Source organism: Bos taurus, chromosome 1, assembly GCF_002263795.3.
Source record: "Bos taurus isolate L1 Dominette 01449 registration number 42190680 breed Hereford chromosome 1, ARS-UCD2.0, whole genome shotgun sequence".
Lineage (NCBI taxonomy): Eukaryota > Metazoa > Chordata > Mammalia > Artiodactyla > Bovidae > Bos > Bos taurus.
In genome coordinates this window covers 154,242,933-154,270,408 of record NC_037328.1, presented here as the reverse complement: position 1 = coordinate 154,270,408, position 27,476 = coordinate 154,242,933, and the positions used below count along the sequence as shown (strand labels likewise).

The 27,476-nt window shown below is 45.0% G+C and overlaps 1 protein-coding gene across 13 annotated transcripts in view; it reads left to right on the top strand.

Moving 5' to 3' along the window:
• TBC1D5 (TBC1 domain family member 5) overlaps positions 1–27,476 on the top strand; it is a 592,035-nt gene that overhangs the window by 417,036 nt on the left and 147,523 nt on the right. For all 13 annotated transcript variants that reach the window (XM_059886432.1, XM_059886457.1, XM_059886448.1 and 10 more), the window contains one exon: positions 8,601–8,743. In XM_059886432.1, the coding sequence (XP_059742415.1) occupies positions 8,601–8,743 (143 nt within the window). The remainder of the gene's footprint in view (positions 1–8,600; positions 8,744–27,476) is intronic.

Genomic DNA, 27,476 nt, shown 5'->3' with positions numbered 1-27,476 from the left:
TTGCTGAAGCCTGGCTTGGAGAATTTTGAGCATTACTTTACTAGCGTGTGAGATGAGTACAATTGTGTGGTAGTTTGAGCATTCTTTGGCATTGCCTTTCTTTGGGACTGGAATGAAAACTGACCTTTTCCAGTCCTGTGGCAACTGCTGAGTTTTCCCAATTTGCTGGCATATTGAGTGCAGCACTTGCGCAGCATCATCTTTCAGGATTTGAAATAGCTCAACAGGAATTCCATCAGCTCCACTAGCTTTGTTCGTATACTTGGAATTTAAAAAAATCAGAATGGCCCAGTTTCTCCCAACCTTCTGGAGTCCTTCTCCCTCTCCCTATTGTCTGTGTCTCCCCTTTTTATTGGATCATGTTTATATAGTAATTTTCTCTGGGGGAAGAGGTACAGATGTTAATAGAGATGGAATGTGAAGAGAGGTTAGGCTTATGTGTGCTTCCTGTCCCAGCCATTAGATGGTTAGTGGGCATGGGTCCAGTGACCACACCTGTTGGGTAAACTGACTAGAAGACCCCCACCCCAGACTAACAGGGAGTGGGAGCAAAAACCAGAACCTCACCTAGTGATTCTCACACTGTGATCTGCCATCAGCCGCATCAGCAGCTCCAGGGAACTAGCTGGTTCAGAATGCAAATGATCAGGCCCCATCTAAGTCTCAGAATCAGAATCTGAGACTTTTAGCATGGGTTCTAGCAGTGTGTTTTACTCAGCCCTCCAGGCACGTCTGATGCATGCTAAAGCTTGAGACCATTACTCTAATGAGAAGAGCAATCCGACAGTTTACGCCTCTTCTCTCCTCCTAGCACAGTGTTTCACAGGAACACATTGCGGGTCTAGGAGCGCTGACAGCTGGCAGCAAAATGAATAGGAGGCCCAGAATGGTCACCTCGTCTGTGGCTCCCAAAGCTTAGAATACACAGAGATCTCCTGAAGTCTTGTCAAAACGAAGAGTGTGATTCAGCAGCACTGTGTTGGGCGCCTATGAGTCTTCATCCTTTCCGGAAAGCTCCCCAGTGATGTGTCTGGTCCTGGGATCACACTTTTGAGGGCAGAGTCCTAGCAGACGACAGGCCACAGCTGTGGTGCATCCAAGGTGCAGGCCGGCAGGGGGCCAGAGTTTAGGAACTGAAGGGGGAGAGCGTCCCAGCAAGCTTAGACGGCCTTGAGCGATTCCTTCACAGGTGTGATCACTCACTACTAGTGTGTGTTCCCAGGGATCCTTCCAGAGATGAGAGCAGCACAGGGGAATGTCTGATGAGGAGCTGGGAAACCTGTGAGCAATCACTGATGCAAACTCAAGATCGGGAAGATCCCTGGTTAATAAGAGTGGGCCTGGGAAAGGGCAAGTCATGTTAATTTTGGTTTTGTTTTTATTTTTGCTTTTGGCTGCACGGGGTCTTCCTTGCAGCATTGGGCTTTCTCTGGCTGTGCACGTGGGGTTCACTGGTGAAGCCCAGCCTCTGAAGTGCTCAGCATTAAAGCGCTCCGGCTCCCTGGCTGGGGCACCCAGGCTCAGTTGCCCTGCAGCTTTTAGGGTCTCAGATCCCCACCCAGGGATCAAACCTGCGTCCCCTGCTTCGAAAGGTGGATTCTTAACCACTGGGCCACCAAAGCAGTGCCAATCCGTATTATTTTAATAAACATTAATTGACTCCTGTACTCTGTCATACTCTGTCCAACACCAAATAGCCCCACGGAGCTTGTGATCTGCTGGACAAGACCACAAGGGAAGAAAAAGAGAAGGGAAACCAAACCAAACTGGCGTAACTAACCCTTTAGTTGTGATTTTTTATTGGTGCCTTTATCTGTGGTCAGTGTGACTGTGGAGCCTGATAGATATGGAATCTGCAAACATCAGGCCTGAGTCTTGCACTTGTCCTAACCTCTGAGGGGCCAGGCAGGGTTGGTGCCCCTTGTCGGGTGGGGGTGGGGGAAAAGGAAGAGAGGGTCCAAGAAAACCACCCTCCAGAAGGTGTCCACAGCTCCCTGGCAGCAGCAGGCCGTCGCATGGAACCGTCACCAGTGCTGCCTCTGAGGAAGGGCTCAGTGTGACTCTCTCCATGACGTGTGAGCGGCCTGCAGGTGTGCGGTCCAGCTTCCTTCCTGAGTCCCAGTGATCCTGACATTTCCTAGCTTAGGGTTATACCTCACATCAGTTCCTCCAACGATACACTGTATATGAGTGCATAAGCAGAGGAAATTGGAAACTTACTCAGTGAGGCCGATTCTATTGCTGTGTGAAACAGTATATGGCAGTTTCAAAAAAATGAAGTCACATAAGTTTTGTTTTTTAATGAGTTTCATATTAGGAAGGACAGGAGCAATTATCTTCAGGAAGCCTGGGTATGCTCTTTTAGAACACTGACTCGCTCATAACGCCCTTTCCTGGAGATAGTGACAGAACAAAGCCTGTTGATAGACTTACTCGAAGTAAAATTTGTTTGCAGTATAAATAACACTAGTTCTCACAGAGCCTAAATTGAATTACTCCAGCGCGACCACCAGCCGTCTGTCAGCTCTTCATGCTGTAGTCTATAGGTCAGCGTGGCCTGCTAGTCATTCTCGATGCCCAGTGGCTCCCCTGTAGTGAAGCCCGAATGACTGACCGGGCAGGGGGGCATCTCCGGGTCTTGACCTCGGGTCCGCTCGGGTCAGAGTGGGGACCCAGCTGCAGCCCGGGCGCAGCGCACAGTAGTGAGAACTCAGTCGCACCTCAGAACTAAAGCCATGTTGGCCTGTGACTGTCTTTCGGTAGATTCACCTGAGCTTGCTGGTAAATCGTACATCCTAGAGGCCCGCAGTCCTTGAAACACCACGCTTGTAACCCACATGGCAGGTCTGCCTCTAAAAGAGGGACGTGAGCATGGCTGTAGACACGCGGTGGCCGTTCTGTGCCCCACGCTTTCAGAGCATCTTGTCCCCCTGGAAAACCGTGGATGCACAAGGCTCTGCTTTCCATTCAGGCTATTTTTGCTAAGGGTGTAATGCAGTTGTTCTGACAAAACAGCTTCAAACCCTTGCCAGAGAGAATAAATTACAGTAGAAGTGGTGATAATTATTAGGAACTTATTTTTGGAAACAGAAACCTTCCTTAATAAAGGGCTGTGTGCTGCCCTCTGAAAGGAACAGGGAATTTTCCCCAAAGTCAGAAATACACTTTGAACAGTTCACATACTTATTCTGTGGGGATTAAGTTAGGTTTAACATGTTTTCCCAGAAAGCCAAATTCAAGCTGGTTCAACCATGTATTACAAGGAGCACTTAGAAAGTAGATTTGAGTTCTTTAAAGATAATAATTAATTTGAAGTTACAGTTTCTTGTGTTTTTGCAGTAGGGTTTGATGGACATGAAGTATTCAGATGTTTCTGTAATGTATGCAGATCCCAAATATTTTTAAGAAGACCAAATTGATATATTTGACTAGGTTAAAAAAAAATAGCAAAGAGGCTAAGCATCTTCTAATAATTTATTCTGCAGAGCTGTTAGAATAAATGGGAAACAAGAAAAATTATTTGTTTTGTCTTCCATCTTTTGTACCTTCGCTCTCCAAAGAAGTTAGATAAGAATGCCTTGTGACCCTAATTATAATAACTTCAGTATTTTATTCTGATTTTAAGACTGCTTTCACAGAGTTGACATAAAGGAAAACTCTAGGTAAATTAATTCAAAGGTACTGAGTGCAGAGGAGCCCAATAGAAGAAGAGCCTAAGTTCAGCCAAGGAGGTGACAGGCGCAAAGATCGGGCCTTTTGGTTTACTTTTGTTTTTCTCTGATGCAAGCACCAAATTTGGATTCTGTGTTCCTTCTCCACTAGTCATTTAAAAATTGTTACCTTTGAAAAGCCCAGGTGAACAAAAGCAAAAGACAAGATTAATATCATTAAGCAAAAATCTAACTGTGCTTTTGTGTTCTTAGATGCTTATCCAGTGCTATCATTTCATGATCACAGGTTACTTAAGATGCCCTATTAATAATGTTTGTTACATTAAATTGAATATACATTTTCCATTTTACTTGTTCTTCTGAGGTGGCTGTACCCATATCTCGGAATAAAAAAAAAAATTGAATATTTAGTATACTGATTGCTTTCTGCATACATAACCCACCACAGCCATGTTGGAGCAAGGCTGTTTTTCCAAACCTCAATCAAACTGGTCATTTTCATAAGCTGATCAGTAAAAAGTGTATTCTTCTTGGTGTTTCCATGGGTCATTCACTCAGCAATAACACCATCAGGAGTTACTGATCCCAAGGGAATAGCGGCTTAATTACACAGAAATTTAAAAATGAGAGTAGTGTTGCATGAGTACAGACATAGAGACTGTCCTGTCTTCGGGTGGTTTATTATTAAATTTAATACATCAGATGGTCTTTTTGGTTTGTGTAGATTTTAATTACTAAGTAAGTCTGGTAAAATATGAATTTTTGTATTAACACAAGTGATAAAACATACATGGTTACGAGCATTGCAATCTGTAGGTGTAATGTACATAACTCAAGATTAATAGGATCAAGCAATTCAACTGAAGTTAAAACAAAGTTTAATGCTACCCTTAAGTGTAACTTAAACTCTCGCTAAATATTTTTAACTGCAATAAAAGCATGTTAATTTTAGGAGTGACTTCTTTACAAGACCTCATTTCTTAGAGTACGTTTTCCTTTCTAAGACTACAAAAGCACACTGAAATACTTTCTACTGGTAACTCACTCCATAAAGATTTTTTTTTCTTGGCTTTTAAGCTCAATGAAGAAAGCCCAAAATAGCGCAGGAAGTTTTGTGTGGTGAATATATGTATGAACTAAATCTAGTTGGGATAAAAGTGATTAAATTATTGATAATATCATTGTTGCTCCCAAAGCATTCCATTAGTCATACTAGGACTTCTTAAATATTTTGAGAATTTGGCCTTAATTTTCCTAGAAGTGCATATTAAATAGAGGAAACTATATTTTGCTTTAATTTAATATCCTTACATGTACAACCACTAAGAGTTTATATATTGTGCTTAGTTGCTCAGTCGTGTCCAGCTCTTTGTGATCCCATGGACTGTATGTAGCCTGCCAGATTCCTGTGTCCATGGAATTTTTCAGGCGAGAATACTAGAGCGGGTTGCCGTTTCCTACTCCAGGAAATCTTCCCACCCAGGGATCAAAGCTGTGTCTCCTGCATTGGCAGGCAGATTCTTTACCATTGCATCACCAGGGAAGTGGCTTGGTCAAAATGTTCCCTTGGATTTTTCATAACATTGTACAGAAAAACTGAACAAATTTTTTGGCCAACCTGATAAAAGAAACATGCTAGGCATATACTAATTAATTCTTTCCTTCTGTGTTTCCGGGTTTCCCCCACTTCCTGAATTATTTTTATGCTGCCACTAACAAGATCGGTGCCTATATTTCCAGTTTAGCTACACCTTTGCTTCTAGGTAGCGTGACAGGTGGCATTACAGTGAGTTTAACAAAGATCTTGGTGAACATGTAAATCACTAAGCAAAATGTTCTCTTACAAAGAGCTCTCTAGCTCTCTCTGCGTTTGTCTGTCTCTCTCATACACACACATACACCGAATATGGTCCTTGCCCTGGAATTATTCACCAGTGTACTTGGCAAGGTGAAACTTAAAAAATAAAGCAATGTAAAACATTTATAAAGTGGCACATCACAGATTCCACATTAAATATAGAAGCACTGAAGACTTGTGTGCTGTGGTTTTGAAGGTGTGTTATTCACTGTTGCCTGCTGGGTGTCTGAGCTCCCTGCCCGACCACACTGCGGTGGCAGCTGCCCACGTGTGTCGCAGCAGAGTGGGTTCCAAAGCGAGGCTAGTGCAACCCAGAACGGCAGGCACATGACAAGACAGGAGGTTTGGGCAGTAACTGAACATTTTGTCATAAAAATAGTAAGACTATATATTATTTCTGAGAAGTAGGCTCCTTTGTCTTCTCTGCATTATCCGTGATGAAACCAAAGATGTGATTGTCCCTGAGAAAATGAGAGGAATTTGAAGTTTAAGGAACAGGGGGAAACATGGCATTGCATTTTTGTGGTGTGTATTAACCTTTGTTAGTTCTTTTTTTTTTTTTTTTTGACAAATGATGTTTTTTGTAATATGATACATCACCTTTTTTTCAAAAGGCATTTTACTTTCAGTAGGAGATAACAGGAAAAACACACAGAAAAAAAGGTCCCTCCACATTAGGCCTCACAGAAGCAGTGTCTCTGGGGAAATTGCAGCAGGAGTTACCATGGGCTTATTCAAATAAGAGAAGCATGGAAGTCGGTTCCAGGCAGGAAGGGGGTAGGTTCAGGGCCTAGGATTACGTTGTTGGTGAGTTTCATGCTGGCATCTGGATTTGAAACCAGGAGGAATCACTTCAATGTCAGAATATGTAATTTTCAAAGTGCCAAAATTTACCTATCCATCAAACCAAGATAATTCTCGTTTATTTATTTACTTCTATTTCCAATTGTACTGAGATATAATTGACAAATACAGTTGTAGGTATGTAGCATACATCATTGTGATTTGATGTAGGTGCATGTTGTGAAACGGAATTAACACAGCCATCACCTCACATGTTTATCTTTATTATTACCATTATTGGTGAGAGCCTTTAAGTTCGTTCTCTCAGCAAATCTCAATTGTACAACCCCCTGTCACCAGCTGTGGCCGCCGTGTTCCACGTGAGGTCCTCATCGGTCTGTTTCACTGGTGGGCTTTTCTTCAGTTGTGTCAGTGGGTAACTGAACGACGGGCTCTAAATGATTTTAATCACGGAATTTCGCTGCTACAGTTATCAGTTTAAAGGTCCCTTTAAACAGGCCCACCATATGGTTTAATCTAGGCGTTTTTTGCTTTGCCCATTCTTTGCCCATTGGTTCCACCAACACTCTTTGCAAAAGCAATTGTTTTTAATTAAGAGCAACCTGTGTAATTTAGGGATATTTTGGTACTTCTTAAAATAGTAAATATTAGCATTTGTAATTTAAAAGAATTAGAAGTGTGTGTAGAAATACTGTTTTATTCTAAGCCACATAAACATAGGCATACTAGACAGAATACACATACACATTTTGTGTTAGCAACCTTCATACTAACAGTGGGGTGAGAGTCAAAAGGTAGATAAAAATTGTAAGCAATTCTGTACCGTTTTTTAAATGCTGATGTCACTAAGGCATTAAATTTCCTTCCTGAAAAATTGAGTAACATAATTTAAGATGTAGTTGAAAATATAATTTAATTTTTCTGTTGATTAATTTGGTAATATGAATAAAGGAATTCAAGTATTTGATCATATGGTTCTTAATAAACTGTGATACGTATGTGTTATTATACACTATTTTGTCACAGCTTTTTGATTCCTCCTTAAATGTAATACTCCCTGAAAAAAGTAGTATCTGATTGTTTTTTTTTTTTGGCCTCACTTTAACCTCACAGATGGTTATATTTGGTTTTGAATTTTGCAAAGAGGTAATATCTCTGAACTAATTTTTAAAGAATGTCCCCTATTCTATGCTGTTTCTTGGTACTAGAAATTTAGAATTTTTGAGTCTTTGTTGTGTGATAGAATCACATAGATTTCTAGCTTAAGCACCTAGAGAAAGGCTTGAGTAAAGGAATTATAGCCTTGCATATAAAATTAGAAGTAAATGGATAAAAATATATCAAGTGAATTGTTTTAATTTTCTTACGAGAATTATGGGGAGGGAGGAGGGTTCAGGATGGATTTTCTTTTAAAAATTTAGAAATAAAAGAAGAATAAAAAAATAAATAAATAAAGCATTTTTCCTCATTAAAAAAAAAAAATAGATATCAATGGCCTAGCATTTGCTCAAAGTCTGAAGTGTTACTATTTATGATATATAGTTACAGACAGACCTTGTTTGATATTCTTGTTAGCTTCTCATGTCTGCTCTGAAGCATCCGTGTCCATTCTCCTGGCCATAGAAGTGACTGTGTTTTGAAATAATACCCCTAGAAAGATAACCTCCTTGATAAGTTATTCTGAAGTTAAAAATCAAGTATCATTATATGTTTCATTTGAGATAACTGTCTACGCTTGACAAAAAACATCTGTCTTTTTTTTCACATTTAATTTTAAAATGAATATTTTTACATAGGAGTGACATGTCAGAATGCAGTTTTCTGTTTGACTATAGTAATTTGTCATATGACCACTTGAAAAAGTCTAGTTAACAAAAGTCATTAGTGATACAAAATTTTGGAACATTATTATTTAATTCATAACCTTACAAATGAGGTAACTATCAGACTACATTCATTATTCTCCTTGCCTTTTTGAGATTTATGATTTCTAATGCATACTAAAGATTTCTACCCTTTTCAAATATTGTACTTGTGTCGTATACCTATAGGAATAAAGTTTAATGAGTGTGGCCTCATTATAAAATTACAGAATGCATTTGAAAGCCTAACACTTGGACTTTACTGTTTTATAATTTTATATATAATATTTGCTTGGTGTGATCAGTTAAAAATTATGATTTTTTCATAGCTACAGGAGAAGATGATTCCTCTTTATATTGCTCTCAACAGTACTGCCCCCTGAATTCGGCTTTTGTTTCCCACAGACGGTGGGTGCGGCTGCTGTTCGGCCGAGAGTTCCCGCTGCAGGACCTCCTGGTGGTCTGGGACGCCCTGTTCGCCGACGGCCTCACCCTGACTTTGGTTGACTACGTCTTCGTGGCCATGTTGCTCTACATCCGAGATGCTTGTAAGTGCTAATGGCCGTGCCAGCGTGCAGTTCGGCGGTCCTGAGTTTGTAAAGTGTGTCTCTTAAATGTACTTTATCTTTTATTTTGAATTACCATGCCTACATTTTTATCATAGGCAGTATATTGGAAGTTTCAGAGGAACATACTAAGTATATTTTTATGAGTTAACATGTATGTATCGGATGTGGGTAATTTTATCCTGAGAGAATAGGAATATTCTTCAGAACCGTTTTTCTAAAGACTTTTCCTCCTGCTTTGATCTCGTCATCACACACATTTGTGAAGCATACATAGAAAAAGCCAGTGTTTCAGATATGTTTAGAGCTCCACCTTCTGACAGGTAGAGAGTATTCAAGAATATTTATCAGAAGATGAGAGCTGTTTTTATAGTATCAACAACTTGCCAATAAAAAATAAATATTGCATTTAAAGATACTCTAACTTCTTAGTTAAATTTTGACCAGATGTATTTCTCAGGGGAGTGCCCAGTGGCAGATGTATTCCTGTCTCATAGGATCTACCTTCGGGTGCTTGCCTAGCTGGAAAACCTGGGCCTGCCCCTTTGGAACAGTCCAATAATCCTCAGCTTGAAGAGAAAACAGAGTATGTTTTAAATTTCAGAATACTTCAAATTGTTTTCCTTTTCAAAAGGAAGAGTTCACAAAACCAGATTGGTAAGCCAAAATGTAATTAGGAATGTTTGCACAGAGCGATGATGAAGTAGGAAATAAAGAACTACTGTAAGAGTGGGGCTTTGTCAGAAGAACATAAACTGTTTGAAGCCATTCATAACCTTGACTGGTAAATTACTGTGTGGTTCTCTATTTATTCATTAGATTTCGGTTGTGCCAGATGCTGTTGTTATCCCTCTGGTAAAACTAATAATATTCTTTAAATTCTAGGTTATACTTTTAAAATTCCTCCCAAATTACTTGAATGAGTAAATGACAGGAGCACCACATTTTATCCAAAACTTGTAATTTTATTCTGTGCCTTGAAGGTCAAATAGTTTGGGTTTTGACATACAAAGTAGAAAATTCTTTTTTTCTGAGTAAGAACGTGGAAATCATAAGAGGAAATAATCTGGGAAGTAGAGGAGAATGTTTAGATAGATTTTAGGATATTTAATGCTATCTCGTGCTGAAAAATAGTATGGTTTTTATAAAGTGTAAGTAATGAAAAACAAGGACACCAGCCCTGGGTGCTCACTGGAAGGGCTGATGCTGAAGCTGAAGCTCCAGTACTTGTCCACCTGATGCAAAGAACCGACTCATTGGAAAAGACCCTGATGCTGGGAAAGATTGAGGGCAGGAGGAGAAGGGGACGACAGAGGATGAGATGGTTGGATGGCATCACCGACTCTCTGGACGTGAGTTTGAGTAAGCTCCACGAGTTGGTGATGGACAGGGAGGCCTGGCGTGCTGTAGTCCATGGGGTCACAAAGAGTCGGACACGAACGACTGAACGGGTGACTGAACAGACTACATGAAAAACAAAAGGAATGAGAAGCCTCCTTTATTTAAAAAATTACTTCTGGATAATATTTTCACAGAATTTTTCAAGCCAGACAACTATTGGAATCTATTCTGATTTTCTGTAGTCTTAACTAAATACTTACTCTTTCCTTAACTCTTGTACATCACAACCATAATTTTAATCACTGTGTTTCCTATCCTAAGACCTGCTTTTAAAAATTAATTTCAGAAAACTTGGCGATTTGGGACAGCTGAAACCCTTGTCTTTTTAAGACCTTATAGAACACTAGACACAAGTGAAAAAAGTAGGGGTAATGAAGTTGCTTATTTAAATATAAAGTCCTAGTCATTTTAATTTGCTTGTTTAAATCCATAACAATGGGTGAGATCTCCTAAAAATAGGATGACTACTTGGAAGTATTTACGGGGCACTGCCCCTGTCCTCAGGAAGTTCACCAACTGGGAGGAAACACTAACTGGTAGGCCCAGTGACAGCAGGGACTAGTGGGACAAAGGCCAGGAGAACGTGGTTAGTTGAAGACTGAGGTTTCTGGTCCTGCGGTGGAGGCATGAAGGCAGCAGGAGAGGTCAGGAGAGGCCCCAGGCTCCCCTCTGGGCAGACCATGTGACCGGGGAAAATGCTGTAGGTGAGTGAGATGAGGGGTCTGCAGCGTGAACGGAGAAGCTCGGGAGAGGCGGCTTCATGGGGGGTTGTGCGTGTGTGTGTTTTCACAAGCTGCCTGGTTTCCTGAGAGTGCAAAGGGAGAGTGACGCGCAGGTTGTGAGAGTGAGGAAGGCAAGGACAGGATCCTGATGAGAATCCTGACCCTGGCGGTGACAGGAAGCCACTGAAAGGGGCGGTCTCAGGCTCCTCTGGCTGCAGTGTGGAGCAGACTAGAGGCAGAAGGGACTGGAGTGAGGAAATCCGATGAAAGGTTATGAGCAGGGTCCGGGGGGAACCAAACGGGTGAGGGAGAACTGGAAGTGCACAGTGGGCCCCAGCTGGGAGAGACGAGCGCCCGGGTTGTCTGTCTGACCTGGAAAGGAAAGATGAGGATTAGCAGGTTTTCAGAACGGATATGACTGTGTTTCGGCTATGCTGAATTTGAGAGATCTGTAAGAAATCGGGGCTTCCTAGGTGGTGCTAGTGGTAAAGAACCTGCCTACAGATGCAGGAGACATAAAAGGCATGGGTTCAATCCCTGGGTCAGGAAGATCCTCTGGAGAAGGCAATGGCAACCCACTCCAGTATTCTTGCCTGCGAAATTATGGGCAGAGGAGCCTGGCGGGCTACAGTCCATGGAGTTGCAAAGAGTTGGACATGACTGAAGCAACTTAGCATGCATGCACTTTGGAAATCAATATCTGAGGATTGGAAAATAAAATTCACTGTCCGTATCAAGGCTACAGATTTATTTTTGCAAATGATGTTTGTTATAATGACAACAAGTAGATGTGATCTCCCAGGAGAATAGAGGAACCATATATTCACAGTCTGTATGGAACAGTCTTAGTTCTATACACTCACTATTGAAGAGTAATAATTATTAACACTGCCTTCTTTCACTCTCAAAGGTACCCCATACAGATCATAGGAATTACATGGTCAGTTTACCTAAGGTGGGTGCTCACAGAAGGAGGAAAATGGGTAAAGGTGTTTCATATCAGTATTTTTAAGAGGCACATGGCACCCACTCCAGTACTCTTGCCTGGAAAATCCCATGGATGGAGGAGCCTGGAAGGCTGCAGTCCATGGGGTCGCTTAGGGTCGGACACGACTGAGCGACTTCACTTTCATGCATTGGAGAAGGAAATGGCAACCCACTCCAGTGTTCTTGCCAGGAGAATCCCAGGGACGGGGGAGCCTAGTGGGCTGCCGTCTATGGGGTCGCACAGAGTTGGACACGACTGAAGTGACTTAGCAGTAGCAGCAGTAGGAAAGGAAGAGCTTGTGTTGTAACATCTCAAAACTGTTCTGTAGAGTAAGGTACGTACCGGGTCAGGAGTGCTGGGGCAGAGTCAGGTAAGGCCGGGCAAGTCCACCTGTGGACGGAGGAACAGTCATTGGAGACCTTTGCCAAAGTGAGTTCCATGGACTGGGGGAGCAAAAGCTGGCTCATGGTAGGTTGGTGAGTAACTGGACAGCTCAGAACTGCAGTAGCCTCTTCTACATTCCTTTTATCTCATGTACATATTAAGTTTTCAACTAAAATTAGCTAAATGAAAAAGAGTGTGCAGATAGCACAAGCAGAGTCGTCTTTAAAAAAGTCCACAGGGAAGGGAAGAGGATAGTCGCAGTTAGAGGTCAGTGGAGGGCAAGGAAGGTTTGATGGCTGCCCATAGAGGGAGACGGTCCCAGCTCCCAGAGGTGTGGAGAGCTGGCAGAGAGGGTGCTTCTCAAGCCAGTCTGAGCTTCTCCTTCAGAGATCAGCGCTGGTATTTCAGTCCTGTTCCGTGAAGATTTATGTTGTTGAAAGTTTCATTGTTTATCACTGGTTCTGAAAACCGACTCCTCCACTCCCCAGTGAGCAACGGGGTTTTGTCTGTCTTGGTGGGCCTCCGTATCCCAGCATGTAGAACTGGACCCAGTGCATAGTAATCCTCCTGACACATATTTTTTGGGGGAAATAATTGAAGAAACAAGGGCCTAGAGGCAGTGGCATGAAATCAGGAGTCCTGTCCAAGGAGGTACCAGTTTCTAGGAGACAGTGGCTGGCAGGGTCACTCAGTGCCTGATAAAGGATGAAACCCGCTGTCTGTGTGAGCAGGGTGGGGCAGGGCTGGGACCGGGAGGTGTGGGGGGCGGCTGCCCAGGAACTAGCACAAGCCCCCTGAGCTGTCAGGGAGCCTGTAGGGCACCCTGGGCAGTGGCACCCGCAATGCTTGAGGGGCAGGGTGCGCAGAGGCGAACAGCGATCCAGGTGTCATGCCAGGTGCGCACCCAACTGCAGGGAGGCAAGGGGGTGGGGGTGCCGAGTGCGCTGTCAGGGAGCAGGTTAGGAGGGAGAGAGGGAGGCAGGCCGGGAAGGACCACCAGGACCTCGGAGCCTCAGAGCACTACCGGGAGTGTAAAACTGTCAGAGCCAAACCCACCAGAGGGTGGCCATCAGAGCCTCAGAGGATTTCAGGGGGCGTACGGAGATAAAGCACCAGAGGGGGTAGGCAGACAGGAGGGCATGGAGCAGGTCGGGGTGTGACCACGGTCAGTCTGTGAAGGGCACACGGAGGAGATGCTGGGATTGGGAGGATTGGGAGGGAGCTGCGATTCTGGTTTGGGCCTCCAGGGACACTTTGTAGAGAACCATGGTAAGAAGCAGTGTAGAAGCAGCACGGTGCACCTGGCAAGGAGCTGTCAGATCAGTGCAGAAGAGCATTGCTCGTTTATTCAATGCCTCAGCCAGCCAACCAGGATTTATTGAGTGCCTGCTGTTTGCCGGCCATGTGGTATATCCGTGACAGTGAGGAAGGGGCAAGCTGGAAGTGGAGACGTGGCGGGACCTCCGGAGATGCGGGTCTCTCATAGACTGGGGGAAGCAGTGGTTTGGAGCCCCGCACCCTGGCCGTCCTCCGGAGGTTGCGGGAGCAGCCGTGGCTGGGAGAGTGAGGACCAAAGGGAGCGGCATCGTCCTTCAGAGAGAAGGACCGAGAAGAGCAGCCAGAGGGCGACATGGAGCCGGATGCGGCCAGCGCGGGCAGAGGGGGCGGTGCTGAGTCCCGGGAGGGTCCGAACCTGGGGAGGTGGAGTCAGGGCCACCAAGCATTCCAGATGGATCGCCAGCTCCGGGTTTCCTCCCCTCTGGGGGGTTCTGACTCGTGACGCCCCGCCCAGGGCACCGGCGTGCGGTTGCTCCTCTGCACCCAGCCATTCCCAAGCTCACTCACCAGAACCTTAGAAGGGAGCAGCAGCGTGCGAGGCTCTGGGCGTCTCACGTGTCTTTGGGAGCCGTAGGCGCTGTGTTTGTAGCTCGGTGTTGCTCTTGGAGAAACTAAAAGACCTTCAGTGACGGCGCTGCCTCGTCGAGGCCCGCGCCTCCTGGGTTCAGCGGGGCTGGGGAGGGCCTGTGACCACCTGATGCTGTGCAGAATATCGATTAGGCGTGTGCTTCTCTGAGTCAAGGGTGTCTAGCCTTCCTCATCTTCTCAAAGGAGCATGTCACACACACACACACACACACCACTGAAGATGCCTCCTCATCTTCTCAAAGGAACTGTCACACACACACACACCAATGCAGATGCCTCCTCATCTTCTCAAAGGAACGTCACACACACACACACACACACACACACACACACACACACACACACACACACACACACACACACACACCCCCCCCCCCCCAGTGAAGATGCACTGCATCTAGTCCCAGCCCTGACTTTACAAGCTCAGGTATTGAGGCCTGACTGAATTACGGACTGAATTTTATCCCCGCAGAGATGTGCTAGCAGCCCTAACCCCTAGCACTCCAGAGGGTGACCTTGCTTGGAGATGGGTGGTTGCAGACAGGATCGGTTAAGATGCGCTCCCACTGGATCAGGCGGGACTGAGGACTGGCGTCCTGGTAAGAAGGTGATGGTCTGGACACGGAGACGCACAGAGAGGAGGCAGTGTGAGCATTCCCGGCAGAATAACGCCTACGAAGGCAGGACAGAGATTGACGTGACGCATGCCAAGGAGGGGCAAGGACTTCCGGCTGCTGCCAGAGGCTGTGAGAAAGGCCCTGCAGAGATTTTCCCCGGGAGCCCTCAGGAGGAGCGCACCCCGCCAACACAGGAGGCCGAAAGAGGCAGGGAGGTTCCTCCCCGTGGATATGAGCGGGACAGGGCCCTGCCCGTCTTGATTTGGACTTCCGGACTCTGGCCCTGTTAGTGGGCTTCTGTCGTTCCATACCGTCCAGTACTTAGTTAAGCGGCCCTAGCAAGTTAATCCGGTGCCCTTAACAGTCAAGGGGTTGAAAACAGTCCCACTCGGTCTGCGGGCTTAGATCTCGGCGTCCTTGCTTAGTGCTCTTTCTACACATTTCACCATCAGCATCTCATATTTAATTTTTAACAAAAGTATTAAGTTTCTTTATTCACCTTGAACAAAGCTTTCATTCTCTTTGAACGTTAGAGAAATATAATACAACCACTTAACAAATTCTAGATAAATCTTAGAACCAACATGTTCTTTATGAGGCCTCAGAGATGGAGCCCAGCCTCCGTGTTTAGGCAGGCTGGTCCTCACATCACCATTTCCTTGTCTCAGACCCTACCCTGATTTTATTAAGTAAAAGTAAAATTTCACATTGAGAAAAAAAGCAATGTGAATATCACCTGCAGAGAATTTAAAATTTAAGCTTTGAAATGATGTCAAATGGCTGTTCTTCAAACAAAATTTTTGCTTTACCAAAGATGCATAGTAGAATTATTATAAATAGATTGTTCCCAAATATTTTGATCGTTTTTACTTTCTTACATGCTACAAGAAGTGCCTTGTGGGTTGTTGGCTGAATTATGTGGATTAAGATTACATGCAGATGTAAAGGTGAGGAATAAGGAAATGTAATCATGAATCATTACTCCTATAATAGTTTAAAACAGCCCTGCTCTCATCACTGGAGAGGGAAATGGCAACCCACTCCAGTATTCTTACCTGGAGAACCCTGTGGACAGGGGAGCCTGCTGAGCTGCTGTCCGTCGGGTCACATAGAGTCAGACACGACTGAAGCGACTTAGCAGCAGCAGCTTCCATCACACTTTTTTTTTTTTCAATTGGTCCCCTCCTTCTCCTGGCCTCACCTCCCTAGATCTTGCTTCTCCTTTCACACTTGGGACAAAGAAGCTTTTCCCTCCACCCTTCTGGATTATTTCGGCCCCCTCTGACCTACCTCCCACTTTTGCAGTCCTGTGAGATTTCAATCAGGGCCACTCAGTACACTTCCATTGTCCTTCTCTTCTTCCTGTGCGCACGCCTGTGCCACTTGGGAGAGATGGGATTCACGGCGTGGAGAAATCCCGGCTTCTCAACTCATCAGCTCCTCAGGACCAAGGCCGACGTTAAGGTTCTTGCCTGCCCCTGGAGGCATCTGCCGCTGCCTCTGCTCAGCCAGTGGCATCGGTGGCCTCCACGGGAGGGCGCTCTCGAGTCCGGGGTGGGGGCGTGGATCCTGGTGCCACCATTGCTAGGAGGACAGGCGCCGGGAGCTCTTTTCAGCTTGGCTTTTTTAAAGGAAGCATTGTCTACTTTTAAATTCTAAAATTTTCTGAATCTTTTATTGATTTAAATTTTATTTTATTTTTACTAGTGTCAAAGGAAAACGTTTTCTTTAATTTATAAAGTAACATAACCTTTTATTTGTCCTGTAAACGGTATTAATAGCTAAAACACTATAATCAAATCCATTTAGCAGTAAACTTTGCTAACCAGAAAGTATCTCACAATGTTTATTGTCTCTCTTAATTAGCTTTCTGCCTGAACACTTTGTAAATGGAAAAGTCTCCTCTTGACGCTGGAGCCCACTCCCTGCCTCGTTCTCAGCCAGCACTGTAATCCTTCTGTAGCTGTCTCCTCAGTCATTTCCTGGCCCAGCCTGGACTGACAGTTATGTCCTCTTCGTGGTTTAAAATATTGCTTCTTTTTATTTCATTTTAGGTCTCCCCTTCCTCCTCAGCCGTTATCTGTCTATCTGCCAGTCTTTCCATCTGTCCTACCCTAGAATTTCTGTTTCTCTGTTTTCTCGTTAAAAGCATGTTCAACATTATACTGATGTCAAAATGCACTTTATTTGAACCACAAATTGAATATATTTTGTCTTTTCTGGAAAAGCTTGTAAAGCTTTTCAGTGGAAGCCTTTGGGAACTAGAAGTAAAGACTCCCCCAGATCACAATGTTGTACCTCAGAGTTTGTACCAAAGCACAAGTTGGGATCTTATTTTTGAAGGGATGTTGAAGCAACTCCTGACAGTCAACTCTCTTCCTGTTCAAACAGTAAATATTGACCATCTCAGGTGTAGATATCAACGTACCCTTTGGATTATAAATGTATCGTTTGTATTACTTTGTGTTTTATAATAGTTTTTAAATCTTCTGTATTTCACTAACATAGGTTGATATACCAAAATAACATATTGTCTTTTTTTGTTTGTTTAGATTTTTTAATAAAACAGACTTTATTTTTTAGAGACTTTTTCAGCTCGCTGCAAAATTGAGTGGAAAATACAGAGAGCATCCCTTACACACTCACCTGCACACAGAGCCCACTGTGCTGCCCACACCCCTCGCCAGAGCAGGCCCGTCGTGCCACGGACTCATCACAAACGCCCGAAGGCTGGCATTACCCTCAGGCCGTTCTTGGCGCTGGACTTTGAGTGGGTGTGGCCACCACTGTAGCAGGACGCAGAGTACTTCCCTGCCCTAAAGGCCCTCCCTGCTCCACAGCTTCAGCCCCTTCTCCCTTCTAAGCCAGGACCCCACTGGGGAGGCGGAGAGGCCAGGGGTGGAAGAGTACTGGGTGCTCAGTCACTGGGGGCGAAGGGTCTCCGTGGTTTCCTCCCCTGCGACCATCAGGAGATCCTGGCAGAGGCATCTGCAGAGGACCACTGCCCAGTGCCTCAGCTGAGGAGACGTAACAGAAATGCGCGGAAGGCCATAACCAGAGCATTGGCACGAGACCCTGACTGCAGCAACTCTCGGGGAGTCCAGTTTACCGGCTCGGCAACAGGCGGCTGTGGGGAGGGCAGTTTGCCCCATGAGGCCTGTCAGTGGAAGCCTTTGCTTTCAGGGTTCTTCAGAGAAAAAGAACCAGTAGAAGAGAGAGAGAGAGAGAGAGAGAGAGAGAGATAGAGAGAGAGAAAGAGAGAGAGAGAGAGAGACATAAGAGGAGACTCCTTACAGGAGTTGACTGACACAGTTATTGAGGCCTGGAAGCCCCACAGTCCGCCATCTGCGAGCTGGGAACCGGGAAGGCCAGTGGCATCAGATCAGATCAGATCAGTCACTCAGTTGTGTCCAACTCTTTGCGACCCCATGAATCACAGCACGCCAGGCCTCCCTGTCCATCACCAACTCCCGGAGTTCACTCAGACTCACCTCCATCAAGTCAGTGATGCCATCTAGCCATCTCATCCTCTGTCATCCCCTTCTCCTCTTGTCCCCAATCCCTTCCAGCATCAGAGTCTTTTCCAATGAGTCAACTCTTCGCATCAGGTGGCCAAAGTACTGGAGTTTCAGCTTTAGCATCATTCCTTCCAAAGAAATCCCAGGGCTGATCTCCTTCAGAATGGACTGGCTGGATCTCCTTGCAGTCCAAGGGACTCTCAAGAGTCTTCTCCAACACCACAGTTGAAAAGCATCAGTTCTTCGGCGCTCAGCCTTCTTCACAGTCCAACTCTCACATCCATACATGACCACAGGAAAAACCATAGCCTTGACTAGACGAACCTTTGTTGGCAAAGTAATGTCTCTGCTTTTGAATATGCTATCTAGGTTGGTCATAACTTTCCTTCCAAGGAGTAAGCGTCTTTTAATTTCATGGCTGCAGTCACCATCTGTAGTGATTTTGGAGCCCAGAAAAATAAAGTCTGACACTGTTTCTACTGTTTCCCCATCTATTTCCCATGAAGTGGTGGGACCAGATACCATGATCTTCGTTTTCTGAATGTTGAGCTTTAAGCCAACTTTTTCACTCTCCACTTTAACTTTCATCAAGAGGCTTTTTAGTTCCTCTTCACTTTCTGCCATAAGGGTGGTGTCATCTGCATATCCGAGGTTATTGATATTTCTCCCAGCATAATTCAGCCCAAATCTGAAGGCCTGAGAAGCAGGCGGCTGGTGATGTAAATGCCAGGATCCCAAGGCCTGAGATGCCGGAGCTCAGTATTGGGGGCAGGAGAAATGGACCTCCCAGCTCCAGGAGAGAAGGAGCCCACCTTCTTTGCTTGTCGTTCCATCAGGCTACCTGCACACAGGATGATGCCCCCTTCCTGGCGACGCTGGATCTCTTTACTCAGTCTGCTGAGTCCAGGGCTCATCTCTCCCAGCCGCACACTCACAGCACACCCAGAAATTACGTTTTACCAGCTATCTGGGCATGCTTTAGGCCGGTCAGGTTGGAAACACAAAGTTAACTGTTCTGTCCTGCTTCTTGCCTGGAAGACACATGGCTGTCTTCCAGAATGGCTGTACCACTTTGCATCCCCAGCAGCAAGGCAGGAAAATTCTTGTTCTGCATCGATCTAGCATCGATGGTGTCAGTGTTTTGGATTTGGGGCATTCTCCTGTGTCACATTGTCTTTTTAATGTCTATTTTTTGCCTCAAAATAATTTATACAGCTCTAGGAATAGAGATATGAAGGGAGAATCAATTTCCTAGTCAAATTCTATTCCATGTTCAAAATTGATACCCCATTCTGGCCTTGTATGAAACTAAAGAGGTGGTCTTATATCCTGGTACCATAATCTTTACCTTCCACGCACTTACTCCTATTCCACAGTTTTCTCTTGCCCTAGAAAGCAATATGACAGGTGGATTCAGGAACTCTAGGACACCTTTTATGGGCAAAAGCCAGCAAAATTGCATGCATCACTGGACTCTTACCCAGAATTACTCAAGCTTCCATGTCCCTGTGCTGCTACCAAAGGAGAATGTACACAGTCCTGCAGGGTGACGGGGGCCATGCTCTCTGATGCAGAGAGAAAGGAAGATGGTGATCTCTGCCTCCCAGTTGCTTAGTTCCCCAGTTCTCCACGCAGGTGCCTCCCCACCTCGATTCTTCTTTTACTTCAGTTCGCTTGCCCAGATGCTCAGTAGAAGTGTCATTAAAATGACAGGGATATCAGATATGAGATGTTTATGTTAAGATCCTGCATTTGCCTTCTTTGCTCCTGAGACCCTATTGAAATAGCATAAACCCATAGGATGCAGAGAATTAGGAAGAAAATTATGGCGGTTTTGGAAGTAGAGAAACAGATGGGTGAGTGATAACTGACTTAGCATGTCCAGGAAAGGGAAATTCAAAATTGATCATGGCGGAAGCCAGGAAATAACCCGTAAAATTTCTAAAAGTGTGGAAATTAGCAGTGCTAGGTACTTCTGGAAGTTGGCAGGAGGAGGGAAAGAGTTAAGACTGAAAAATAAGAACTGGTTAAAAGTCTAAGAAGCAGACATGCAGATCTCCAGCCTTCAGGATTTGCCCTCTGTGGACAGTGTAGTGAAGGGGGTCTTAGCCAGGGCCCCAGGGAATTTCAGTGACCTTGAACCGCTGGCCTTCTTTCTCAGGACATTGAAGCCAGTTTGTCTCCCTCTAGGAAGAGTTTGGGAGAATGTTCTCTGAAGGAATCTAGTTAGCACAAGAGAAGAGGCTCAGGGATGACCTGAGTGGCCTTGGTCATCAGCATTCACAGACCCACCCGCCTGTGCACACACAGCTGGCTTCAAGACACCTTTATACTTCGCCACTCCTACACAGGAGCAGGGAGCCCCAGACACAACGCATTTGAGGAGAGCTTCCAAATGGAAGCAGAGATCTGAAAAACACAGCCAGGAAGAGACCAATTTGCAGGCCACAGAGCCTTTGCAGTAGGGAGAACACTTCTCAGAGATCTAGGAAATACATAATTCAAAGGAAAAATTAATTTAAAATTAAAATATCATAAAAATAGATGTCTGGAATATAAAAGTGGAAAAGTGTCTCAGAAAGAAGTACATGAAACAGAAAATAAAGAAAATTAAGAGGACCAGGCCAGGAGATCCAACATCTAGCTAAGGTGATTTCTTTAAAAAAAAAAAAAAAGGAATAACAAACTCAAAATGAAGAGTAGAAACGAGAAAATCATCAAAGATACAAAGAGAAATTTCTAGTTGAACAAAAGAACAGGAGTTTCTAGATTGAAAGGGCCCGTTACATATGAAAACAGATGCACACCAAGGCATTCATCATCAGTTTACAGAGCAAGATGTGGGGGAGGAGAAGAGAACACGATCGCAGAAGGGATTAGGAATTGAAGTGGTCTCAGGCTTTCCAGCTGGAAACCAAGAAACTCTACAGCAGTGGTACCAACATCCTGAGGGAAGAATATTCCCAACCTAGAGGATTCTGCCTAACCAGACTGTTAACTAATGTCCACATCTTTCAAACAGAAGTTTTAAAAAGTTCATCTCAGGAGCACAGAGCCTTTGGAGGGATGTGCTCCAGCAAACTGAGGGCATGAAGCAAGAAAGACGCGGCTCAGCGCTCTGGGGACAGGAGCACCGCACAGGCAGGAGGCGAAGGGCGTCCTCAGAGCAGGGCGCGGCTCAGCGCTCTGGGGACAGGAGCACCGCACAGGCAGGAGGCAAAGGGCGTCCTCAGAGCGGGGCGCGGCTCAGCGCTCTGGGAAACAGGAGCATCGCACAGGCAGGAGGAGCACCGCACAGGCAGGAGGCGAGGGCGTCCTCAGAGCGGGGGCAGACCCAGGACCTCGCGAGCAGTCTCCTCAGGAGAAAAGCCAGACTGACAGAACAGAGGAGGTGTATATGACTGTGGGAGTTAACTTCATCTTAACTGTGTGTACATGGCTGTATACAGTCAGTCACAAGTGGCGTCCGACCGCTGGGAGCAGTGAGAGCCCTAGCAGAGTGAATGGCCAAGCCCCCTGCGAAGGGCACGCCCGTGCAGCATCGGCTGCTTGTTGCCACGCGGGAATGCCAGACCAGGGTTACCAGCTCCTAAGATTTTTATGAAATCCACATTTTCCTGAGGAGCATTCTCATTTTTAAATATCAGGAACTGATCAAAATTTTTTTAAATACTGCTAAACAGTTCTCCAGCTGGATGTAGCTCACAAGCTGCCAGACTGCAGCCTCTTTCATTCTAGAAGTTCACTGTCTCACATCACAGTGAGTTTGTGAGGACAGAAGCCTCCAAACTTTACAACTTGTTGACTAGCACAAGCGACAGACTCCTGAGAGTATGATGACTGTCCCCCTCAGACATGGCGGCTACCTGGTTCTGTGTCCACGAGGATGGAGAGGCCTCACATACATTCTTCTAACCAGCATTTATCCAGTAGCCAGGGCTACCCTGGTGGCTCAGATGGCAAACAATCCGTCTGTGGTGCGGGAGACCAGGGTTCGATCCCTGGGTCTGGAAGATGCCCTGGAGAAGGGCATGGCAACCCACTCTAGTACCATGGACAGAGGAGCCTGTCTACAGTCCATGGGATCACAAAGTGTTGGACATGACTGACTTAGTTCAGTTCAGTCACTCAGTTGTGTCCAACTCTTTGCGACTCCAACCCCATGGACTGCAGCACACAGGCCTCCCTGTCCATCACCAACTCCTGGAGTTCACTCAAACTCAACGTCCATCGAGTTGGTGATGCCATCCAACCATCTCATCCTCTGTCATCCCCTTCTCCTCCCGCCTTCAATCTTTCCTAGCATCAGGGTCTTTTCCATTGAGTCAGTTCTTTGCTTCAGGTGGCCAGAGTATTAGAGTTTCAGCTCAGCATCAGTCCTTCCAAGGAACACTCAGGACTGATCTCCTTTAGAATGGACTGGTTGGATCTCCTTGCAGTCTAAGGGACTCTCAAGAGTCTTCTCCAACACCACAGTTCAAAAGCATCAATTCTTTGGCACTCAGCTTTCTTCACAGTCCAACCTCACATCCATACATGACCACTGGAAAAAGCATAGTTTTCACTAGACAGACTGAGTGACTAAGCACACAGATATATACATAACAAAGCAAATGTAAAGGCAGGCAGTTATAAACTACAGGAAAGAAAAGAGGCTATAGAAGAAAAAAGAGTAATTATGATGTACTATAAAAATGAAAACAAAAAAATTTTCTAACCAAAAACTTTGATATAACTTCAGGAGTGTGAGATGAGTAATGTGGGTATGGGTGGAGGATTGAGTTTCAGGGCTGGGGTGTAGTTGCACATGGCAAGTTTCCAGGCACATTGTTTGTGCTTATGACTTAAAAAATTTAGAAATAGTAGTTCTTAGCCCATCTTGTTATCTTGGGAAGGTACATCTAAATGTGAAATTAAATAATTTGAATATCTTTCACTTCAAAATTTTTCAGTTATAAGTACAGTTAACTTCGACTTATATGTAAGTTAACAGTCTCCATTATTTTTTTGTTTGTTACTACGGAGAAACTATTTAAACCAGCTCTCATAGAACCATTCCAGAATAGTTGTAGGCCATTTAAAGGTAGAGGCAGCCAAGTCAGTTCTGCTTCAGGTGAAAAGTAAAAGTGAAAGTTGCTCAGTTGTGTCTGACTTTTTGAGACCCCATGGACTATACAGTCCATGGAATTCTCCATGCCAGGATACTGGAGTGGGTAGCCTTTCCCTTCTCCAGGGGATCTTCCCAAGCCAAGGTTCAAACCCAGGTCTCTCGCATTGCAGGCAGATTCTTTACCAGCTGAGCCACAAGGGAAGCCCAAGAATACTGGAGCGGGTAGCCTATCCCTTTTCCAGGGGATCTTCTCAACCCAGGAATCGAACCGGGGTCTCCTGCATTGCAGGCGAATTCTTTACCAGCTGAGCCACGAGGGTGAAGGAAGTCCTGTTTATTTAGCAGTAGATAAGCCAGATGAGGAAGCACACGACCTCACATCCCTGCCGTTCTGTTGGAAGCCCTGCAGGTAGGGTAAGCACTATTTATAAATGAGAGGAATAAAGGTTTCGTGAAGTTACGTTGCTTGCCTAGATTCACACACAGTAAATGACCAGCCACCATTCTGATGTAGATCTAATCTAGATCATCCAATTTCAAATTCCATAGGTTTTCCTAGATACCGCTCACCTTTGTCTTAGCCTTCCGTAAAGAAGCTCTTCAGTGTGTGGCTTCGGTCGTTTTTTCTTAAAGCATGTGCATCCTTGTGTGCATATGCAAACATTTAGAGAAGAGTTAGCACCTGTCCTTCTGAAACTATTTCAAAACCCTGCAGAAGAGGGAATGCTCCCAAGCTCACTCTATGAGACCACCCTCACCTTGATACCAGAACCAGAGGAAGATCCCGCCAAAAAATTACAGGCCATCATCACTGATGAACACGGAGGCAAGAGTGCAGCAGAGCCCTGGCAGGCCAGTCTCACGCGCGCTACAGGGACCATGCCCCGTGGTCAAAAGGGGCTTATCCCAGGGGTACAAGGGTGTTCCAGGATCTGCAAATCAGTCCATGCAATATATACCACATTCATAAGTCGAAGAATGTGATCATCTCAGTAAAGCACATACATCCTTAGTTGCAATTGCAGGTACATAGCAAAGTTTCATCTTTTTTTTTTTTTTTTTCAGTCTTTTGCTTGTGTCATTGTCCTGCTCTGGTTGAATTAACACTGGAGAAGGAACAGTGTGGTGGATGGGTTTTTCAGGTTCAGGAAAAGTTTACTATAAAGATCAAAACTAAAATTTCATTCTATCAGATTTCTATTATTCTTGTTAAAAACTTGCATTTTTCTCTTTTACATATGCTAAATTGGCCTCAGTTATTCAACAGTTCTGGGACATAATTACAAATGAAAAATGCTCTGGAAATACAAGTTTTCATTAGTAAATTGGAGATGTCATTATCTGAAAGCAGGGGACAGGAGGGAGGGGAAACTTAACCTCTGCCCGTTTAGGTTTTACTCTGGGATTCTTTTAACAAAAGTTACAAAAGATAGACAAGAAAGTTGATTAACACATACATGTCACGTGTATATGGGAGATACCCGGGGGATAATCAGCGACCCTCAAAGAGATGGCTTTGGATTTCAGGATTAAATATCAACTTAATAGAGACAGGAGAGGGGAGTGTAGCTTCTTAGGGGAGAGTAAATGAATTATAGTTTTTCCAGTGGTCATGTCTGGATGTGAGAGTTGGACTGTGAAGAAAGCTGAGCACCAAAGAATTGATGCTTTTGAACTGTGGTGTTGGAGAAGACTCTTGAGAGTCCCTTGGACTACAAGAAGATCCAACCAGTCCATTCTAAAGATCAGTCCTGGGTGTTCTTTGGAAGGAATGATGCTAAAGCTGAAACTCCAATACTTTGGCCACCTGATTCGAAGAGTTGACTCATTGGAAAAGACTGATGCTGGGAGGGATTGGGGGCAGGAGGAGAAGGGGACGACAGAGGATGAGATGGCTGGATGGCATCACCGACTCAATGGACGTGAGTTTGAGTGAACTCTGGAAGTTGGTGATGGACAGGGAGGCTTGGTGGGGTCGCAAAGAGTCGGACACGACTGAGCAACTGAACTGAAATGAATTTTAGGACAGATGAATTGACCCTGAGAAGAATAAATGGAAAGTATCTTTGTGACAGAGTTTGTCTGGATGGACTTGTGACAGCTGAGTTCCTTTTCTAGCATTTATGGGAGTTAACGGTAAGGGGAGTTCAGAGAAAGCCTCTCCCTGCGCTTGCTGATTCCAAGTGCCTATAGCTCAAAATAATCAGTATCCCAGAGTGGCCTACTGTGGGGTGGCACGTCCTGAAATACCTACAGCCATACTTCAGGGTAGCATGTTCTGCCACCTTTCAGAATTCAGACTCATTCTCCACCACGTCCCTAGTGCTGCTGCCTGGCCCGGGAGTTAGTAACTGCTGAGGTAGCATTCGTTACATTCAGTGGACGGATGGATAGGTGGATGGATGGGAGAAATGGGAGGAAGAGCCTTTGTGCCCTCATTTGTTATGCAAGAAGAATGTTAATACATTATTTACCATCCTTATTTTATGTATTTGTATTTGTAAAACGTATAACTTCTCATAGTTTCAAGTTTTCTCAAGTTGTAATAACATAGGACTGTTGCCTTGGTTCCTCCAAACAAGTGCCTGTGTCAAGATGCTTTAGAGACTGGGTTATGCGGATCTTCCAAGCTATTTACACTTACTGTGGGCTTCCCTGGTAGCTCAACTGGTAAAGAATCTGCCTGCAATGCAGGAGACCCCAATTTGATTCTGGGTTGGGAAGATCCCATGGACAAAGGATAGACTACCCACTCCAGTATTCTTGGGCTTCCCTGGTGGCTCAGACGATAAAGAATCTGCCTGCAATGAGGGAGACCTGGGTTCGATCCCTGGGTTGGAAAGATCCCCTAGAGAAGGGAAAGACTACCCACTCTAGTATTTTTGCCTGGAGAATCCCGTAAAGAGAGAAGCCTGGTGGGCTACAGACCATAGGTTCGCAAAGAGATGGACATGACTGAGCGACTAAGCACAGCACAGCACACAAGAGTACTAATATTAGTTGACTTTTCTGTTTTCAGTGATTATTTGCATCGGTTGTGTCTTTGATTTTCAAAACAATGGCCTTTCAAAGTAAAACCCTGAGTCTTCCACTAGACTTCTGAATTGCAAATCTTGGTTCAGCACCAAATCACCGTGTGATCCAGACAGGTGATTTAACATCTCCAAGGATCAGTTTCCTCATCCGTTCAGTTCAGTTCAGTTCAGTCACTCAGTCGTGTCCCACTCTTTGTGACCCCATGAATCGCAGCACACCAGGCCTCCCTGTCCATCACCAACTCCCGGAGTTCACTCAGACTCACGTCCATCGAATCAGTGATGCCATTCAGCCATCTCATCCTCTGTCGTCCCCTTCTCCTCCTGCCCCCAATCCCTCCCACCATCAGAGTCTTTTCCAATGAGTCAACTCTTCGCATGAGGTGGCCAAAGTACTGGAGTTTCAGCTGTAGCATCATTCCTTCCAAAGAAATCCCAGGGCTGATCTCCTTCAAAATGGACTGGTTGGATCTTCTTGCAATCCAAGGGACTCTCAAGAGTCTTCTCCAACACCACAGTTCAAAAGCATCAATTCTTCAGCCCTCAGCCTTCTTCACAGTCCAACTCTCCCATCCATACATGACCACTGGAAAAACCATAGCCTTGACTAGACAGACCTTTGTTGGTAAAGTAATGTCTCTGCTTTTGAATATGCTATCTAGGTTAGTCATAACTTTCCTTCCAAGGAGTAAGCATCTTTTAATTTCATGGCTGTGTAGACAGGGATAATAACTGTATCCTTGTCGTTAGACTGCCGTGGGAATCACATATGTAGGTGAGGTTTTCGGGATAGTGCCTAATGAAGAAGGTGTCCGCAGGCCAGTCTTGCCTTAGAGGTGACGGCAGTCACAGCTCCCTGTGTTAGGCATCAGCCCTGCTGTGCTTTTGCTTTCTTCAGGGGGAGGACGGTGTTTTGTTCCTCTCTGCTTACCCTCCCAACATAGGGCCAGTCATGGATGAGGTAGTCAATAGATGACTGTTGGAATGAGTGAGGTAGGCAGGTAAATTTCTTTT